The sequence below is a fragment of the Ursus maritimus genome, unplaced genomic scaffold (genome assembly GCF_017311325.1).
Source record: "Ursus maritimus isolate PB19 unplaced genomic scaffold, ASM1731132v1 scaffold_16, whole genome shotgun sequence".
In the NCBI taxonomy this organism is placed as follows: Eukaryota; Metazoa; Chordata; class Mammalia; order Carnivora; family Ursidae; genus Ursus; species Ursus maritimus.
Genome location: NW_024424008.1, coordinates 50,544,697 through 50,565,830, shown reverse-complemented (window position 1 = coordinate 50,565,830; position 21,134 = coordinate 50,544,697). Strand labels below are relative to the sequence as shown.

Here is a 21,134-nt window from a genome sequence, read left to right as displayed (position 1 = left end):
GACTGAGCCACCCAGGCGCCCCTAGAAAACATTCTTAAAAACTCTCCATTTCCCCTTCCTCACTATGCACTCACATCTCACCCCATTACATTCTGATTTCTATACTCATTACACTAGTGAAACAGCTCTAGAAGCACTGAGAACATCTCTGTCACAAAGCCAGAGTCTACCTCTCAGTCCTTACCATATTTTACCTTTCTACATCATTCAATAATGCTCCTTTTTGAAATTCCTATTTTCCTTGGCTTTTATAATACCACACTCTTATTTCATCAACAGCAATTTTTTTTATATATACTTCATAACCTTACTTTCAACATAAATACTAATGGTACTAAGGGTCTCATCCTTAAACCGATTCTTTTCTGTATGATCCCATGTCAATGACCAACTACCATCTACCTGCTGATGAAACAAGATCCTAGGCTCCATCTTATCCCTGACCTCCAGACCACCGTATCCAATGACCTGATGTGTAACTCTTACCTAACTGATGCCTCAAACTCACCATGTCTAAAGCAACACAGTTTATCCAATTTATGTTTCGCTGTTATATTCTCTTAGTAAATGACACTACCATTCACACCAATAAAAGGGTCAGAAATCGAAAAATCATCTTAAAACTCTCTTACTCATTTCCTCCTTTAACACTGTGATTTTCGAAAGGTTTATTAGTAATCCCCTGATATGCCTAATTAATCTAAAATTTAAGAATACTGGCCACTTCTTTTACATAGACGATGATAAAACAAAAGCCTTAAAAAGAGAAGATGGGATTGTTAGTATGTAAGTAGAGGAGAGGCCCTGCCTGTGCTTAAATCTCAGTAATACTCATCTAAAAAAAAAAAAAAATCTGTCTCACTCTCTTTTTAAATGGGTATTTAATAACAGGAGGCTAAAAAAATACTTCACACTGATTGCTGCTATGTCCATGACCTAAAATTTCAAAACAGAAATTTGGTTTCTATTTGTAATAAAAGATCCTCCCTGAAATACTTAAGCGAAGTCTTTTTATACAGAAGAATGGATTCTTCAAACTGGTGAATGGGGAAAAGCATGCACTCTGGCGTGAGATAATCCTTGGGTTGAATCTCGGCTGTATTACTGATTAAGTTATATGGCAGGCCAATTATTTAGCCTCCTTGAACTTCAGTTTCTTTGTAAAATGATGATAAAGATATCTATACTTCAAGATCAAAATGAAAGAGATGAAGTCACTGCCTTACTTCAATACCTCATCATCCTCAGATATTGGCTTCCTAACTGGCATTGGTTTGTTCCATTCCAGTTCTTCCTCACATGGCAATAATTCAAGATAATGTTCGATTATTTTATACTCTTGGTTCATCATGCACTCACTCTTCTATTTAGTGAACAGTTACTGATCATTTCCCTCAGTAAATAATTGAGTGCAACAGTATGAACTGGAGAGCAAGAGGAGACATGTAGATAGATACAATGGTGAGCAGACATGGCCCCTGAACTTGCGGCCTTTGGTGTCTGGTGGAGAGAGAAACCATTATATAATTACAAAAATAAATGTAAAACCACAACAGATATAATAAGTACCACTAAGAAAGGATATAGTGCAATGAGAGGGTGTGATAGGGGAATTGGCCAAGTCAGAAACGTCATTCAAAGCCCTTCGTTATTTATTGAGCCTTTCCTATCTTACCAGCCTCATTTCCGGGCATTTTCTCACATACAGCCTATATTTAAACCATATTGAACAACTTAAGGAGTATGAAACATGCCATGCTTTCTCTCATCTTGAAATCTTTCGAACAGGCCACAACATTTCTGCAACACTTGTTCCCCCTAGTTAATTCCAGCAAGAATCCAAAGAGGCAGTTCTTGCCTGACTTCTTTAATGCCTTTTCATCACACATGGTGCTAATATTAATCACCACCTCCACCTGGTAATTGATATTCTCCTTTGTACATGACTAGCATTTTATGGGGAGATATTCTGAAATTATGCCAAAATCCTGTCTTCTTCAGTACTAGTTTCCCAGGGTGCTGAAACAACTTACCACAGGTAGGTGGCTTAAAATAACCGTAATTTATTCACTCACAGTTCTGGAAGCAATAAGTCCAAAACTGAGGTCCTACCAGGGCTTCACTGTGCCCGGAGGCTTTAGGGGAGAATCTTTGCTACACCGCTTCTGGCAGCGCCCGCCAGTTTTCCTGGACTTGTGGCTGCATCGCTTTGATCTACTTCGGTCTTTTTCAAGACTGTTGGGGCTATTCTGGGTCCCTTATAATTCCACACCAATTTTACAATCCACTTGTCAGTTTCTACAAAAACGCCAGCTTAGATTCTGATGGGGATAGTACTGAATCTATATATCAGTGTGAGTAGTGAGTAGTAGTGCCATCGTAACGACGTTAACTCTACAACCCGTGAACGTGGGATGTTTTTCCAATCATCTAGATCTTCTTAAATTTCTTTCAACACTGTTTTGTACTTTTTCTTACTTTTCAGACCATAAAATTTGCATTTCTTCTGTTACATTTATTCCTAAATATTTTATTCTTATTGGTGCTATTATAAACTGAATTGTTTTATTTCTTTCATTTTCAGATTGCTCATTGTAAAGATATAGAAATACAACTGACTTGCATATATTGCTCCTGTATCCTGCAACCTTGCTTAACTCTTATATAGTTCTTAGAGTCTTTTAGTGGATTCTTTAGGATCTTCTATATATAAGATTATGTCATCTGTGAGTAGAGTTAGCTTTACTTCTTCCTTTCCAATCTAGATTCCTTTTATATAAGTCTTTCTTTGCCTAACCACGATGACTAGAACCTCCAGTACGATGTTTAAATAGAAATGGAAAGAGATGAAATCTTTGTCTTATTCCTAATTGGAGGAGAAATACATCTAGTTGTTCACCATTAAATATGATGTTAGCTATGGCTTTTTCAGAGATCCTTTATCAGATTAAGAAAGTTCTTTTCTATTTCTATTTGTTGCATGTTTTTATCATGAAAAGATGTTGGATTCTGTCAAGTGCTTTTCTGCATCTGATATGATTGTGTCATTTTTATTTTTTCTTTTATTGCTATGATGTATTACATTAATGGATTTCTGTATGGACAACCAACCTTGCATTCCTGGGATAAGTTCCACTTGGTCATAGTGTGTAATTTTTTTTTTTTTAAGAGAGGGTCAGTGGGGAGAGGGAGAGAGAAAATCCCAAGCAGGCTCCCTGTCCAGTGCAGAGTCCAAAGTGGGGCTTGATCTCACGACCCTGAGATCATGACCTGAGCCAAAATCAAGAGTCAGATGCTTAACTAACCCAGGCACCTCGTGTATAATTCTTTTTCTATGTTAACTATTTTGTTGAGGATTTTTGCATCCACAGTCATAAGGGATATTGCCCTGTAGTCTTCTTTTCTTGTGATGTCTTTGTCTTGTATTGGCATCAGGGTAATACTGACTGACCTCACAGAATGGGTCAGGAAGTGTCCATTCCTATTCTTTTTTTAAGAAGAGTTTGCAAAGAATTGCTATTAATTCTTCTTTAAATGTCTGGTAGAATTCACCAGTGATGCCATCTGGGCCTGGACTTTACAGGTAGTTTTTTGATTACTGCTTCAATCTCTTTACTTAATATAAGTCTATTCAGATTGCTTATTTCTTCTTGAATCAGTTTCAATCGTTTGTGTCTTTCTAGGAATTTGCCCATTTTATCTAAGTTAAATGATCTGTTGGTTTATAATTGTTCAGGTATTCCTTTATAATAATTTGTATTTCTTTAAGGTGGGTGGTAATGTCTGCTCTTTCATTTCTTTTTTTTTTTTTTTAAAGATTTTATTTATTTATTTGACAGAGATAGAGACAGCCAGCGAGAGAGGGAACACAAGCAGTGGCAGAGGAAGAAGCAGGCTCCCAGCAGAGGAGCCCGATGCGGGGCTCAATCCCAGGACTCTGGGATCACGCCCTGAGCCAAAGGCAGACACTTAACGACTGAGCCACCCAGGCGCCCCTCTACTCCCTATTTAATGAATTTCTGCTATAATCTTTATTGTCTCCTTCCTTCAGCTTGGTTGAGGTTTGGTTTGTTCTTCCTTTTCCAATGTCTTTTTGGGGTTTTTTTTGAGAGAAAGAAAATGCATGAGCAGGGATGGGGGCAGAGGGAAAGGGAGGGAGGGAGGGAGGGAGAATATCTTAAGCAGGCTCCACGCCCACCACAGAGCCCAATACAGGGCTCAATCCATGACCCTGAGATCATGACCTGAACCAAAATCAAGAGTTGGACACTTAACCGAGTCACCCAGGCACCCCTACATTATAATTAAAAAAATAATTCTTTTTTTTTTTTTTTAGTGAGTGTTCTAGGGTTTACTGTATATATTTTACCTCATCCAAATGGGTTTCTAACTTATATTAGCTTAATTTTCCGGGGATTATATGGAACTATTACTCTTTTATATAGCTCTATTCCTTTTACTTCATTTTTGTAGTAATTTTTTAATAAACGCCACATCAATTAATTTTACAAATCTAACAATACAGTGTTATAATTATTTCTTTACCTTCTGTAGTGATTTCCTTAGCCCAATGTAGCTTTTATCACACACCTTCTTTATTGGCAAATATATTACACATATATTACATTATAGGGAATGCATTATATATATATATATATATATAATTTCATACGACTGCTTCTTAAATATGTTAAGAGAAGAAAGGAGAAAAGTATGCATCTCCTCTGTCTTTTACAATTACGTAATTACCTTTATTGATGTTCTTTCTTTTCCTATGTGGACCCAAATTACCACCTGCGGTTACCTGCTCTCCCCCTAAAGAACTTCCTTGAGTATTTCTTGTAAGTGGGTCTCTCATTTCCGATGACTGGGGAATTCTCTCATATTTTGCTTATCAGGGAAAGGCTTTATTTTGCCTTCATTTTTGAAAAATAGCTTTACTGGATGTAAGATTTTGGTTAATAGGTTTTTCTCTCTGAACACTTTGAAAACGTTATCCTATTGCCTGCTGACCTCCACTGTTTGTGCTGAAAAGTCCGATGTGAACCTAATGGGGCTCCCTTTAAGTGATACATCATCTTTCTCTTGCTGCTTTCAATATTTTCTCCTTGTCTTTGACTTTCACTGTTCTTTCACTACGTATCTGTTTGAGGATCTCTTTGTGTGTAATCCTACCTGGATTTTGTTTAGCTTTCTGCCCATATAAGTTATTGTTTTTCAATAACTTGTGAAGTTTACAGCCATTATTTCCTTGCATATTTTTTCTTTTCCTTTGTCTCTTGTCTTCTGGTACTCCCATTAGGCATATGTTGTTGCATTTGATAGTGTCCCACGTTTCTCTGAGGCTCTGTCTATTGTTCCTAGTTTGTTTTTCTCTTTCTTCTTCAAGTTACGTAATCTCCATCAATCTATCCACACATCTGCTTCTTTTTCTTCCAGGTCAAATCTATAGTTAAGTCTCTCTAATGAATTTTTTATTTCAGTTATTTTACTTTCCAATTCCATAGTTTCCATTTGTTCATTTTCTTAATGATTTCTGTTTCTTTAGTAATACTCTAATTTGATGTGACATTGTCATCATCTCTCTCTTCCTTTGCTACTTTAATTGTGTTACTTTATTTCTGTGAACATGTCTACAATGGCTACTTTAAAGTCTTTTTCTGATAAATCTGACATGTGGTGTCTCTGACAGTTTCTTGGCTTGCTTTTTTTCCAGTGCATGGCTCATACTTTCCTGTTTCTTTGCATGTCTCATATTTCCTTATTGTTGGAAACTACGTATTTTAGATAATATGTCATAGCACCTCTGGGTACTGGTACACCTCTCTCCTTCTAGGACATGTTATTGTTATTTGCTTATTTGTTTAGTAACTAGTGGACTGTTTCAGTGAAATTTATTCCCCAATCCACAGTGTTCAGCTTCTAATGTTCAGCACAGATTTGGTATATTCACAGTTACCCTCAGATCACTGGATCACCATAGTTGGGGAGGGCTCTCTTCCCATCATTCCTTAACCCCACCCAGCTGTTAGACTCCAATAATTGCTGGCTGGTTGCTCCACTGTTTTCAACAATGCCCTGGGGAATAAACTGGTCTATAAACAATCCAATCAAATTCTGTTCCTTTGAAGGAATAGTTTCTGAGATCAGTGTTTGACTTTTGTTCTGACCTCTGGAAGGCTGTTGTGATTTTTATTCCCTGGATCTCTCCAGCAAACCAGCTAGACTACGGTATAGCTTGTGTCTTGAATCTCCTCTCAAATGCCTTTTACCACAACCTCCACTGTACTTTAGAATACTTTTAGGCTTCAACTTCTTCGTTCTCTGTTGCAAATGAAGTCAGTTCGTTTGTGAACAAATTAGGAGCTATCTGTTTTTATTTGCCAGAGGGAGCTCCGGGCAAATCTCTGAGCTAGGGCTCTAAAGCTACGTGTGGGGGACAATGGCAAAGTTCTCTCTGAGTGATACTCCCACTGTGGAAGCTGAGAGCTCAGTGGAAGGAGAAGGGACACAGTCTGGGGTCTTCTCAGTTTTCCTCTCCTGGGACAGAACAACCAGTTTACAATCTGGGGTAAGAATGATCTGGGCCCCAGTATTCCCAACATGCTGCAACCAAATTCCACAGGTGGGGGCTAGGCTGAAGGGAGTCCCTGCTCCTGCACTACACTTAACCCGGACTTAGCTGCAGCAACAGGCAGCTGGGGACGGGAAGAGAATGCTGACGTCGTGTTCCTCCAAGAGTCTAGGTTGGGGTTGAGGGGTCCTGTGTTCTGGGCTACAGTAGTCCTAACTGGAATCTCCACCTCACTGAGCTGGCAAGGAGGAAGGAGGGAGCAGTACTGGTTTAAAAACCACTCTCAGGGATGCCTGGGTGGCTCAGGGTTAAGCGTCTGCTTTCCGCTCGGGTCGTGATCCTGGAGTCCCAGGATCGAATCCCACATCGGGCTCCCTGCTCATTGGGGAGTCTGCTTTTCCCTCTGCCTCTGCTCCTTCCCCTGTTCATTCTCTCTCTCACAAATAAATAAATAAAATCTTAAAAAAAAAAAAAAACCCACTCTCATTTCTTACCAAAGTTTCGTAGATGTTCTTGAATAAATGTCTCTTCATTTGCTGTTCAAACTTAGGACCATGGTTTGGGGGGTTTTTCATCATGTTCCTGTCTCACTGGGAAGCGGATCAGCAGAGCTCCTCACACTGTCATGACAGAAGTCAATCTCCCAGTTGTTCTTTAACAGGATGTGAAGGATCACTATGTGTGTGAGCCAGAGCTCTATATGTGTGATCTCATTTCATCCTCACAACTGTGGAGCAGATACTAGAGACCTTGCTTTAATGGATCGTGAAACTAAATCTCAGAATCATCTAATAACATGTTCCAATTAAAACCGCAAATAGGGGCTGATTCCAAACCAGGCCTAACTGTCTCCAAAGCTCCTGTTCCTGATCATGCCTATCTTATCATCTTTTATACAGATCCTTTTCAAAATCAGAGCTCATGAAACAGTTACATCTCTATGCAGTCACAATGATTTCTTTAGGGAATACATCACTTTCTTCCTCATCTGCATCTTTTATAATAATACTAGGAGAAGTCCTATTCTGTTGCCTCATGTCTTACGCTACATTTCCATAAAGAATATCCAGCCAGGGGACTTTACCTTTTCTGTACTTTTGGTGTTTTTTTTTTTTTTTTTTTAAGATTTTATGTATTTATTTAACAGAGAGAGAGAGAGACAGCCAGCAAGAGAAGGAACACAAGCAGGGGGAGTGGGAGAGGAAGAAGCAGGCTCCCAGCAGAGCAGGGAGCCCAATGCGGGGCTCGATCCCAGGACCCTGGGATCACACCCTGAGCCGAAGGCAGACGCTTAACAACTGAGCCACCCAGGCGCCCCGTCTTTTCTGTACTTTTTAAAATTTGTTTTCCTGGGGCGCCTGAGTGGCTCAGTCGTTAAGCGTCTGCCTTTGGCTCAGGGTGTGATTCCGGCAGTCTGGGATCGAGCCCCACATCGGGCTCCTCGGCTGGGAGCCTTGCTTCTCCCTCCCCCACTCCCCCTGTTTGTGTTCCCTCTCTCGCTGGCTGTCTCTCTCTCTGTGTCAAATAAATAAATAAAATCTTTAAAAATAAATAAAATAAAATAAAATTTGTTTTCTTGAAGATCTACCTGCTAGATCTGATGTGCAATGGGTTTGGGTCTTTGATTATTATAGACATTAAAACGACAAGGTCTCTTTTCTCCCAAGATTACCTTTGTGCATAAGCACATACACAAAGCCAATTAAAAATACTATTAAGAAACGATGATCCCTCCTTTAAAAAAGACTGAAGCTTCTTAGGCCCAAATTATAAGATTTCAGGGAAAAGTTTAACACACACATACACACACACACACACACACACCAAATCTGTACAGTCGCAACTGACCAGTCACTAGTAAGAACATCCCACTTTAAAAGTGATCTCATGCTTTTAAATGTACTTAAATTAGTAAGTACCAATATTTAAAACATAAAAAAAAAAATTTTGACAACTGAAACCAAAACATAACCCCAAAAAATAAACTAGACAAACCTAAAATAGAAGAAACCTTTCTCTTTATACTAACCAAAACAAAAAAATAAATAAATAAAAAATAATAAGACATATCAATGCATATTTGAAAATTTAGCCTTTAAGTCTACTTGGCTCCATTTATCACTATTACAAAAAAAAATTGGGGGGGGCCAGTTTTTACCATCTCAAAAAGTCTGATTTCCTGGTAGCAGATTCCACTGCTTAATTCCGATGCTGTGCGAAGCGTTAGAGAAAAAAATAGTTACTGTAGACAAAACCTCCCAAACTATAAGAATCATCAAGGGAACTGTGAACACATGGTAAGAAATATAGTTACATGTTATATTTAAACAAAGTTTAAAGAAAGCATTAGAAGGAGACTGTTTGCTCCAAGTGGCTCTTTTCTCACACAACAGAGGCCCACACACCACGGGAGCTCCACCACATGTGGTAACCCCCAGTTGAATCCAGCAATAGCAAAGACCCTTGGTTTTACGTTCAGTAGGAATGCTTGTTTTGGAGATCTTTAATCTCAGCTGTCAACACCTGATTGAAATAAACAAAACAGTTTTGCTGAGGAAACAAAGACAGTGAAGGGACTTAAAAGGTAAACCAAAATAAATTAAAATTCTTGATCGAAAATGACAGCACTGAGGGCCAGCAAGCATCAAGTGGCAAAGGCACTGACCAGCTATTTTGGGTTTGCTAGAGTGTGCTCAATAGCTTTTGAAAGAATGCAATAGAGGTACTTACCAAATATTTCCCCTCCACTAGCATATTCTGTCACCAGATAAATCATCCGTTCTGTCTCCATAACCTGGTACAAAGGCAGGAAAGCGACAGACAGTGACACAAATGACAGGCTGATATCATAGGAAGAGAAACTAATGACTCCTCTTTTGTCATTTGAAATATTAATAACCATGACTGCTTAAAGGAAGCTTAAAACCCCGGAGCGGGGAATAGGCATAAGTGCTCTAAAGAAGAAACGGGGAAAAACAGGTATTCCTCCACGTTCTTTAAAGTAGGAAGTATTCACTACTTGAGAGAGACAGTCGTTTTGCTGTTCCATGAGTCCTCTGTAATCAGTTAAGCTCCACAAAACTGAGAAGCAAAGAAGCTGCCAAGAACCAGAAAGTTCACATTCAACATTGATCACCTGAAGTTCAAAAATGCCCCCCACCCCACAAAACCCAATCAAGACAAAAACAAGCCTAGGGAAAACAAGGGGAATCAATTAAGAACTGCACAGAAATCACATGTGAATGTGTTTTTTTTAAATGGAAATTACAACTTTCCTTACGGCTATCCATTTATTCAAAATATTGGGAATAATAATGTAAATATTCAACACTTCAAGTAATATACTCATTTGTATTTTGTTTTGGTCCCTATTTTGCTTTTTTTATTTAGTTGTAGTATGTTGGCAGTCCTTTCTTCCTTTTTTACCTTTCTCATTAAATATTTTTTAAAGTAATATATGAGTATCTTTGCTCATGAGAAACTTTTTAAATAGCTGGTATATAAAAAAAGGCCAAAGATTTTCTCTTCCTAGACCCCCCATTATATTCCCCCAAAGGAAACACTGTTAGTAAGCTAATTTACTCTATATCATTCTAGAGCAATGCTGACCAATGGGAAAAAAAAAAAAGTAGGCCTCGTAAATAATTATAAGTTTTCTAATAGCCACATTACTATGTAAAAAAAAATAAAATGAAATAACCTCTAATATGTTATTTACCCAGTATACCCAAAATATCATTTCAAAAAAATTTTAATTGTAAACTACTTCAGTTTTCACATTAATGAAAATTAATAAAATTAAAAATTCAGTTCCTCATTTGCTCTAGCCACATTTTATTCATTTATTTTTTATAATAATTTTTTATTATGCTATGTTAGTCACCATACAGTACATCCTGAGTTTTTGATGCAGTGTTCCATGATTCACTATTTTCTAGCCGCATTTTAATACTCAATAGCCATGTGTGGCCAGTGTTATCATACTGGGCAATACAGTTTTAGACTTTCACCATAATTCAAAGTTAACTATTTTGCTAAATTATTTCCCAGTTACTTGATCTTTGACATCTTTACACATTAACACCATATAACAGCATTATGCGTTATAATCATAGATCTTTTGAATGGTTTCAGAGTATTCCATCATATAAGTGCACATTACTTTTCCAATCTAATAACTGTATCATCCTTTTTTTCTCTTTAATTTTTAAGAACTCTCTGTAGTGGTGATATTAGCTCATTGTCTGTTACATGCATCCCTGCCAAGCTCTTCCTGTATGTTGATTTATACCACAACAACAAAGTAAGTGTTCTAAATACATGTTGGTGTAGAGGGAAAAGAAAAAAGAAAAGAAAAAAGTAAATGTCATATTGTATATCTCCTTTGTACTCCTGGGCCTTTTATTGACTGCAAATGTTCTTTTACTGCTAAAGCTTTCAATAGTTCAAAAACTTTCCTATACAGTTACCCATATTTGGCTCCCTCTATAAACTGACAAGACTGAAGTCTTGGCAAACGACCTGAAAACTACGTGGATACTATTCATAAAGACAAATTTGACAGCCATTCACCTTGGCAGCTCGGAATCCCCCATTAACAATACTAGCTGCCAGAGAGCAAAATTAAAGCTTAAAAGAGGGCATTGTTCAAAGTCAGGGCTGAAAGTATGAGAATTCTTTCCGGCTAATGAAATCTTGGGTAAGAAAGATCAACTTGGATAATTCAGCTAATAAGGTTAATACCTACAAGCTAACCCCTTGAGAAAAGTCAGCTTCATAAGCGCTACAACTATTTAAAGATGATTTATTTTAAAAAGTGAGGTTAAGAAGTTTACTCAGTCGATCGGGATAGGAAGGAAACAGAGGTTAGACACCTCCGAGTTTGCAGACACAAGTCTTCAGGCAACACCAGGAAGCCTTCACGGGTTTGCTTCTGGGGCACAACGTAGGTGTGGCTCAACAGAATTTAGTCTGATAAATTTCAACAAGTCTGCTCCTGCTGATCTAATTCATTTCATGATGTGAGCAGCTGATGCCAGAAAAGAGCCCTAGAGCTGTAGCCTTCACCACACACGCTAACATCACAACATGCTTTCTTTTCCATAAAATTAATAGACTAGGAAAGCCTGCCCATTGTGCCTCCACCCTTACACATGGTGCCATGTCTGGGCCAGTAACCATTTACTGCAGACTAACAGCAGCAAATGAACCGAGTGGGTGGCCACTTCCTGAACGAGTCAGTGATGGCTGTTCTGGTAGAGAGCAGTGAGCAGGGCTGGCCCTGGGCAGAGACAGAGCTTGTGGCTGCCAACACACTGCAATCTGAGAAGCACCCCAAAGCCCCACCTCTCCCAAAATATCTCTCCCACCAGCCTGGGAAGGCAAGGTCCTCTCTTCCTATCTGGCTTGAAATTCCAGTCATTAGATTTACTGCTTTTGCTGAGGGTGCCATGAAATATACGTGGTTCTTGGGAAGGTAAGAAAACTAGAATGGAAATCTCTTTCGTGACACCAAATCAATCTCATGCCTATCAAATTATCAAATGCTACCTTAGGAAACGAAGTCTAGGACCCTATTAGAAAACAGGTGGGTTGTGACTGATACAAGGAGCCGTACTTAAAATATCCTTTGCCATTATAAGTAGTACCAGGATCACAGAAAAGAGTGTTTAAGGAACACTATAAAAAGATAATGTTATATTCACCTCTAGCTTTTCATCCCTAAAGATTCTCTGTTCCTCTGGCTTTCCCATTCTGTTTTAGGATTCAGATCTACATAAATAAGTTCTTGTCATCTTCTGAATAATCCTTTTGTGTAATCCTCACAAAGAATGGTACCCAAGTTTTAAAGAACAAATTTAAAAGGCCTACGTGGGTAAGGCAGACCTTACTAGTAAATAGCCAGGTAAAACATGAGCGCTGAGTGGGAAACAAAAGGGCAGGAAAATAGTAGGATAAACGTGTGAACATAGAAACCAAGAAAAGTTGCAGATGTTCACCCAGACACCTTTTCTTCTATACACACAAGTGACTATTCTGGGTTCTTCGTTACCATACACTACACCACTAAGGAACCTACCTGGTAGAGCCTGATGATGTGGGGGTGGCAAAGCATTTTCATAATTTGAACTTCCCGGAAAATCTTTTTCAAGTTTTCTTCATCCAGCTGGGTCTTGTCTATGATCTTGATAGCAACCTGAGAACAGAGGAAGAAAATTTACTCTGATGCATGATTAAAAGCAGTTCACTAAGGAAAATTAAATCCACTTTATAACATTATATTCCACAAAATACAAGTTGCCAAAATTTTGTTTACAGAATGTCAATGACGAAAACTATTTCACTCTTCTTAAAAAGTCAGGAAATGGATTCCTAACAAGATGATCTCATAGGAACAGATTCCAAAAGCTAGTGGGTCTTTCCGCCATTTCTTAAACTGCTCCAACAGTAAAACCCTACGACAAACAAAATACTTCATTACTCCATAGATGTGATCACAGTCTGGGCAAATCATGCTTTGATGCAGACAATCGTATGTCGGGTCTCTTATTAAGAGAAAATGCTTATATCACAAGTACATGATAAGTTAGTAAGGTTCGACCAGAAATTCCACAGTCTTCCCATATCTCCCCAGGTGCTTGCCTAACTCAGTAGTAGTAGTGGTGTGGTATCGTGATGGTAGTAGCAGCAGCCACTATAGATGGAACGTGTGGTGTGCACCACGCAGAATTCTTAGTGCTTCCACGTCCTACATCATTTAAACCTCACAATACCCTACATTATTGTTAACCTTATTTCACAAATAGGGAAACTGAGACACACAGAGATTAAGTAATTTACCCAAGATTAAGTCATTTACAGCCACTATGCGACAGATCCAGGACTGAAGCCCAAGTAAATTGGCTTTACAGTCAAATTCTTAATGGTAATGCTATAAAAATCTGAAGATCTTTCTGTATTGTATATACACTGCCTCGGCATCAAACATCTATTATGCTCATCATTGTTAAGATATCCAGCAGCACACACATTTTAAAACAGAATGAAAGATGAAGAACTTTTTTTACTCTACCAAATGTAAATTTCTTCACTATTCTTAGTGTGAAATACTCAAAATACTGTATTGTCCCCAAATATCTCTATATCTCTGTCTCAGTTGATCAGCAAATAAAGAATATTAGTCTGATGAAGGACCAAGACCAGGTACATTCTAGCCCCTTTCAATTCCTAAAATTCTATGATTCTTTACACTGAGAGGGGGAAAGGAAGCTTACTGAAAAAAAGAAAAAAGCCAGGGAAGCAAAATTTCAATAATAAAAATGTTCAACCCAGAGCGATAAAGACTATATAGAATGACACAGGGCAGATGATTCAAACGTAAGAAGGACTAACGTAAAAGTAACTTTGGGGCTGTTGCAGATATTAGAATGAGGACTGATGGAAGGCCCAGGGAGACAAATTTCAGCTCAATTCAAAGAGCGTTCAAGCCCTGCCTAACGACGGAATGTGGTAAGGTGAGCGGGATGTGGCTCAAGCTACAAAGACGAAACAGATACAGCCTTGGCTTCAAGGAGCTCACAATCTAGCAGGGGAAAGACATACATGAACCAGACAACAATACAGTGTTGGAAACACAATCAACAAAGTTATAAGCAAGGTATGATGGTAGAACAGACAGCATGGAGTCTGAGCTTCACTGGGGGGAGAAGCAGATATGGAGAAAGACTTCACATACAAAGCAGAACTTGAAAAAAGAAAGAATTGGGATAGGCAGAGAAGAGGGTAGGAAATTTTATGAAGAGAAAGAGCAGAATCATTAACAAATCTCACCAGCTGTTCGATCTCCTATAAGAAGTCTTGTACCATATCACCCTGGGGTATAGCTCAGGGGTAAGGCATCTGAGTGCATCTCACCCCGGACCATTAATGTTTCTACTTCTCCTCACTACTGTGCTATATCACACACAGGACCTTAACTCCAGCAATTGCTCCGGCATCTGTACCTGGTTCTGTAAGAACAGCTCCCAAGGGGCGCCTGTCGTTAAGTGTCTGCCTTTGGCTCAGGTCATGATCCCTGGGTCCTGGGATAGAGTCCTACATCAGGCTCCCTGCTCAGTGGGAAACCTACTTCTCCCTCTCCCACTCCCCTTGTGTTCCCCCCCCACCACCGTCAAATAAATAAATAAAATCTTAAAAAGAAAAGAAAGAACAGCTACCAAAACACAAAAATTGCAGTACACAATGTCCTTTTATAGACCAAATATCTGGGTCTTAATAGTAATTAATTATTAATAAAAGCTTACACATGACTAGCACATTATACTTTACAGATTGCTTTCATATACATAACAAGCTTAGAAACTTGCAGCCATATGCCCATCGCAGAGCTTCCCAACTAGTGTGCTAGAAGTGGGTCACAGGTGTACCCCAGGCCCCGGGCAGGTGGCAGTGGATTCCCGCCTACTCTCCAATAAGATTCCAGATTCTACAAGACACAGGCAAAGCCTGGCCTCACAGCTGAACACGGCATCAACAGGAAGGACTCTGGTGACACGCTGCCCGGGTTCCAAATCTTAGAACTGCCCTTTTAAGGTATAACCTTGACCAAGCTATATAATTTTTGTATGGCTCCTTATCTAATAAATGTGGGCGACAACAGAACCTGCTCTAAAGGCTGCTGGGGACTGACTAAGCTAATGGCTGCAACCTGCTCAGTCCACAATGCCTGGCATGTGCCATGCGCACTAATTACAGGTACTGCTGGTATTTATTCGTTTTCTGGAATCAAGCCTTAAACGTTTGGCATTCCTTGGCAAAGATGAGATCTGCTTCACTAAATAAGATAATCCTGGATCTCAAGCACATCAGTTCCTTACTCAAGGGGCAAGTTGAGGGGGCCAACAAGCGAAATTGCTAACGATTTGTGGGCAGCATTCGGAACTGTCTGGTTGCTTCCAGCTGATGTGGGAAGAACATGGAAGGAATGAAGCTGGGGGAAACACGCATTCCATTCGGGAGCGTCACACCAAGCCACAGGATGGAACCCACAGCAAGACCTGATCGTCAGGGCGTCTTCACAGCAGGCCGGGCCCCCTGCCCTCCAGACTAAGTGCCAACACCAGAGAGGAGGACACACGTGTTACTTGGTGCACGTGTTTGAGAGGGCCACTGAAGGGAAGAGACAACCTCCGAAAGCTTTGGCTCCTATTTTAGCTGCAAACTAGAAGGTGGAGGTTTTCTAGAAAATGGAAAAACACCAGTGAAACAGGAACGGACTGCGTCAGAGAGCAGGGAGTTGGCAAGCAAGTGCGATTATTTTGAGACTACCTGAAGAGATGGACGATCGTGAATTTTCACTGCGACAGATGAGTGGTGGCTATATAATCAGGGTTTTAGCTGAAAGTACACACCCGCTGCTCGAAAAAATGAAATGCGTCCACAGCAAACGGTAAATTGGTAGGTAAACAGAAGATAAACTCTCAAGGAATGTTTTTAGATTTTGGTGCTGAGAATCTATGAATCACGTCCTTGTACTTCCATATGAAAAGCGTAACAAGTAAAAAAGGAAACTTCCAATGTATTACCGAGGGACCATGTATTTCTTAAAAGTTTCTTGTTCTACATAGAATTCTACATAGAATTCTTTTCTCTTGCAAGGAGCAGGATTTTATGAACTGACACTAATATTAATTAAACATGGCACTGTATCCAAGATGTTGCCTAACAGATACAGCTTGCCCGGAGCCCTTAGGAATTTCTCTACCCAAGATATTTCCATTCAACAAACCCTTATTTCATGGACATGTAGCATGACAAAAAATTAAATTCAGATCATGCCAAATTTAAAGTCACAGTTCTTTATTATTCATTCTCGGGGGGGGGCGGGAAATAGCTATTTCCCCCTTTTAGTTCTCACTTCTAAACCACAGTTCCTTTAACTCTTACCTAATTTTTGCAAGCAAGTAATGTTCACAGGGAATGAAGTTGAAAAAATAGTGCTTTCTCCACAACAGGCAATAATTCACTTGCATATCCTGACACCACATTCACAGGCAAGATAAGGTGACAAAATAAAAACCAACGAGCCAAGGAGAGGTTCAGTACTAAGATCAAAACAAACCACCCTTCCCCCTCACCCATCAGAAGTAAGTGGGTTCTTTCACTCGGGGATATGCGATGACAAATGGACAGTTAAAGAAGGGAACCACTTAGGAAGAAAATGCAAAGACCACAAGTGCTAGAATTCCTCCAAAAAGAGAAAGAGCACTCCCCTAAACTAGTATGCAGATGCGGGCACAATAACTTCACAAAATACAGTAAGCAGACTGAATGCTTTTAAGAAGGGAAGAGAAAACATTATGACAGTGTGGAGAAAAGCTTATTTTTTTCAATGTTCTCTGAAGCAGCTCTACTCACTGAAATGTCTTAAAATGTAGGCAGATATCAAACTTTTGCCATTGTGAATTATTTTCAATAGGGTTGTTTGATATCTTAGGTTCTGTAGCTAAATTTTTTAAAAAAGATTTTATTTATTTATTTGAGAGAGAGAGAGAGCACAAGCAGGGGGAGCTGCAGGCACAGGGAGAGGGAGAAGCAGGCTCCACACCGAGCAAGGAGCCCAATGCGGGGCTCCATACCACGACCCCGGGATCATGACCTGAGCCAAAGACAGACGCTCAACCGACTGAGCCACCCAGGTGCCCCGGTGTAGCTAAATTTTTATTATCTATTTCTCTATTTCTAGATCATTCTCAGCTCAGATCTACTATCATTTTACAGTTGAGATCTGTGCTGTTCAATACAGAACACACCAGCCACATGTGACTACTGAGCACTCGAACTGTGGCTAGTGCAAACTGATGTGCTATGAATGCTAAATATAGACCAGCTCTCAAAGCCTTAATATTAAAATGAGAATATAAATGATCTCATTGATAAATTTCATATTGATTACATAGAGAAATATCATTTTAGAGATAATAGGCTAAATAAAATACATTATTAAAAACTAATTTCAATGAAAAGGCAACTTATGGAATGGGAGAAAACATTTGCAGACCATGTGTCTGATAAGGGATTAGTATCCAAAATAAACAAGGAATTCATACACCTCAACAGAAAAAAACACACACAAATAACCCAATTTAAACATGGACAAAGGAAAAAAAATGGACAAACGACCTAAGTAGGCATTTTTCCAAAGAAGACATATAAACAGCCAACACATGCATGGAAAGGTGCTCTCCATCACCAATTATCAGGATACTACCAATCAAAACCACAATGAGATACCACCTCATGCCTGTTAGGGTGTCTATCATCAAAGACAAGAGATAACAGATGCTGGCACAGATATGGAGAAAAGGGAACCCTCGTGCCCTGTTGATGGGAATGCAACTAGTGCAGTCATCGTGGAAAACAGTATGGAGGTTCCTTAAGAAATTGAAAATAGAGATACTATATGATCCAGCAATCCCACTTCCGGGTATATATCCAGAGGAAATGAAATCACTATCTCAAAGATATATCTATACTTCCATGTTCATTGCAGCATTATTCACAGATGCGTGGATATAAAGACAATGTAGCATATCTATCTTTCTATCTTTCTATCTAGCTATACTCGTACACACATATATATACATATATACACACAATGGAATATTATCCAGCCCTAAAAAAAAGAAGAAAGTCCTGTCATTTGTGATGACATGCATGAACCTGGAGGGCACTGTGCCAAGTGAAATAAGTCCAAAAGAGAAAGACAACCACACTACCACATGGTATTACTTACATGTGGAATCTTAAAAAAAAAAAAAAAAAGTCAAAGTCATAGAAACAAAGTAGAAAAGTGAGTGCCAGAGGCTAGAGGGGTGGGAGAAATAGGGACAGGTTGGTAAAAGGACATAAACTTTCAGTTAAAAGATGAATAAGGCCTGAGGATCTAATGTAAAACATGGTGACTATAGTTGATAACACTACTGTATAATTGAAATCCACTAAGGGGATAGAATTTAAATGTTCTCATCAAAAACAAACAAAACAACCAAACAAACAGAAAAGGCAAATATGTGAGGAGGAAAGTGTTAATCAACTCCATCGGGAGAGTCCTACACAATGTATACGTATATCAAAACAACACGTTGTACACTTCGAGTATCTTACAATTTTGTCAATTATACCTCAATAAAGCTGAAAAAAAACCCAACCACTTTCACCTGTTTCTTTGTACTTTTGTAAATATGACTACTTGAAAATTTAAAATGACATATGGGGTGTACATGTCATGAGGTACATGTCATGAGGTACATGAAGATGAGGCCTTTTGTAAATATGACTACTTGAAAATTTAAAATGACATATGGTGTGTACATGTCATGAGGTACATGTCATGAGATACATGAAGATGAGGCCAGTAAGCTGCTGGTACAGCACATACCACATGAACATGACTCTGAAATACTGGACCCAACGCTGAGAACTGCCAGTTACTGATCTCGAAGAAACTTGGCAGTTGCAATGCACTCAATGCTCAAACACTGCCTTGGGAGAGAATCTTAAATTAGGTCTCCAAAGTTGCATTCCAAGAACTCAATTTAATCCATTAAAAAATGTTTATTGAACAACCAATTGGCTTAAGGCAGTGCCCTTGCGCAGCTCACTAGAGGCTACTCTTGACAGGGTTCTGTGAAAGAATTAAGTTTTAAACTCTTAAGATAGCAATTCCCAAAAATTTGGTCTCAGGACTCCTCTCAAAAATTACTGAGACCTTCAAAGAAATTTTGTTTACATGAGTAATATCTATCAATATTTGTTTAGAAAATGGATTAAAATTAAAATCAGAAGTTAAAACAGAAAATTTTTAAAAACAAGAACGCGCAAGCACACATTTCATCAACCATCAGAGTAATTACATCACACATCATGTAGTCTCTCGAAATAACTGTGAGAGGATGAGAGTAAAAAATGAAAATAATGTTTATTTATTTATGAAAACAGTGTTGACCTCAGAGACTCACTGAAAGAGTTCTGGAGACACTTTTTGGGTTCCCTGGATCAAACTTTGAGTACCGCCCTGAGGCGTTGTCATATGTGATGAATTAACTTCTCTGCTATAATCTAGAATGGTACATCTTTGAGAAAACTGAAAACATAGTCACTCAAATTGTTTTTTATGGGACTTAATTCATTCCCAGTTGAGAATGGCTTCCAGAAAAGGAATTTGAATGCCTTTGCAAAACAAACAAAACAAAGCAAAACCTGTTTTTCTTTTAAATTAACTGCAAAATAGAACTGTCATCAGAATACAGGTTTAAAGAAACCCCAAAACCACCACAAGATACACAAGCTAGGCTAATGCTAAACCTGCAAGGCACTAAATGGCCATGATTAATGATGTGCCACGTGGCCATGGTCAGGATACAGGCGGCCATATTGGGAAATCCTGACTCCTGCACCGGAACCAATCAAGAAGGACTCCATATTTGAGTCAGTAACAAATAGTCCAATCAAGTTCTGAGGGACAAAGCTAAGACATATATTTGGGAAGAACTGACTATACTATCCATTTTACATACCAATCACAACTGTTTCTGGAAAAATTCACAGCTCTGAAGCCTAAGGATTGACTGAGATGTCAGGATTCCAGCCAACTCCAGACAATAGGACTCAACGGGACCACCAAAAGTAAGGGCAAATCAGCTTTCAATGAACCCCAAATGAAACAGTTCACAATATCTAGCAGGACTTGAAGTGACTTATTTTTCTCTACTTCTCTGCTTTGGCTGTACTAAACAGTGAAAGTGAAATTGTTCTTGTATTTACAAGGTCTGTAGGATAGAGAATTGTGAGCTTCCTGAAGTGAGAAAATAGACCATGAACCATACATTATTCTTGGAAGAATTCCTAAGGTGGAACATGGTCATATTGTGCATAATTAATCAATGGAAATTTTCCGGTGCTTACTTGGAATTCAAGGCAGAGAAGGGAAATTTTTCAGACAAAAAGAAAACGATTTCTCAGTTCCAATAATTTCCATCTGGTTAACATTTACCCTCTCAGAAAGCAGAAGTCCTAGGAGTATCTCTAACGTAACGGGCAACTCTCTCAGCCACACTGACATTACTATTGCTGCTGTTATTTCCACACTGACACAGGGCCAACAACATTTTGTATGCTTTCTACAACGTTAAATCAACTCCTGGCCTTTACGTTTCCCACTGAAATGAAAAGGAACAAGAAGATATTTCAAAAGGGAAAAAAAAGGGGGGGAGAAGAGAAGAGGATGGAGTTGACCATAAAAATGAAGAATTACTTACAAATATCAGTGACCGTTCCATTTTCAAGTATCTATTTCCAGTTGACCACGACTTCGAAGTTTAAGAGGGAGACTTAGAATTGGACTGATGGCTTGATTCCAAGGTTAGGGACCTATTTAAAAGAACACCCTGACGCCCTTAAAGAAAGGGCAGAAGGGAAAGAGCAGGAAAGAGGTAGTGGGACTGAAGAATGTAGGGCAAACAGAGACACTTTGAATACTGACGGACTGAGCAGGAAGGCA

General features: G+C 39.0%; 1 protein-coding gene across 5 annotated transcripts in view; it reads right to left on the bottom strand.

Annotated features, from left to right (window-relative positions):
* SIK3 (SIK family kinase 3) overlaps positions 1–21,134 on the bottom strand; it is a 238,827-nt gene that overhangs the window by 97,018 nt on the left and 120,675 nt on the right. For all 5 annotated transcript variants that reach the window (XM_040631195.1, XM_040631197.1, XM_040631198.1 and 2 more), the window contains exons 2-3: positions 12,654–12,770; positions 9,305–9,368 (exon numbers count right to left, since the gene is read on the bottom strand). In XM_040631195.1, the coding sequence (XP_040487129.1) occupies positions 9,305–9,368; positions 12,654–12,770 (181 nt within the window). The remainder of the gene's footprint in view (positions 1–9,304; positions 9,369–12,653; positions 12,771–21,134) is intronic.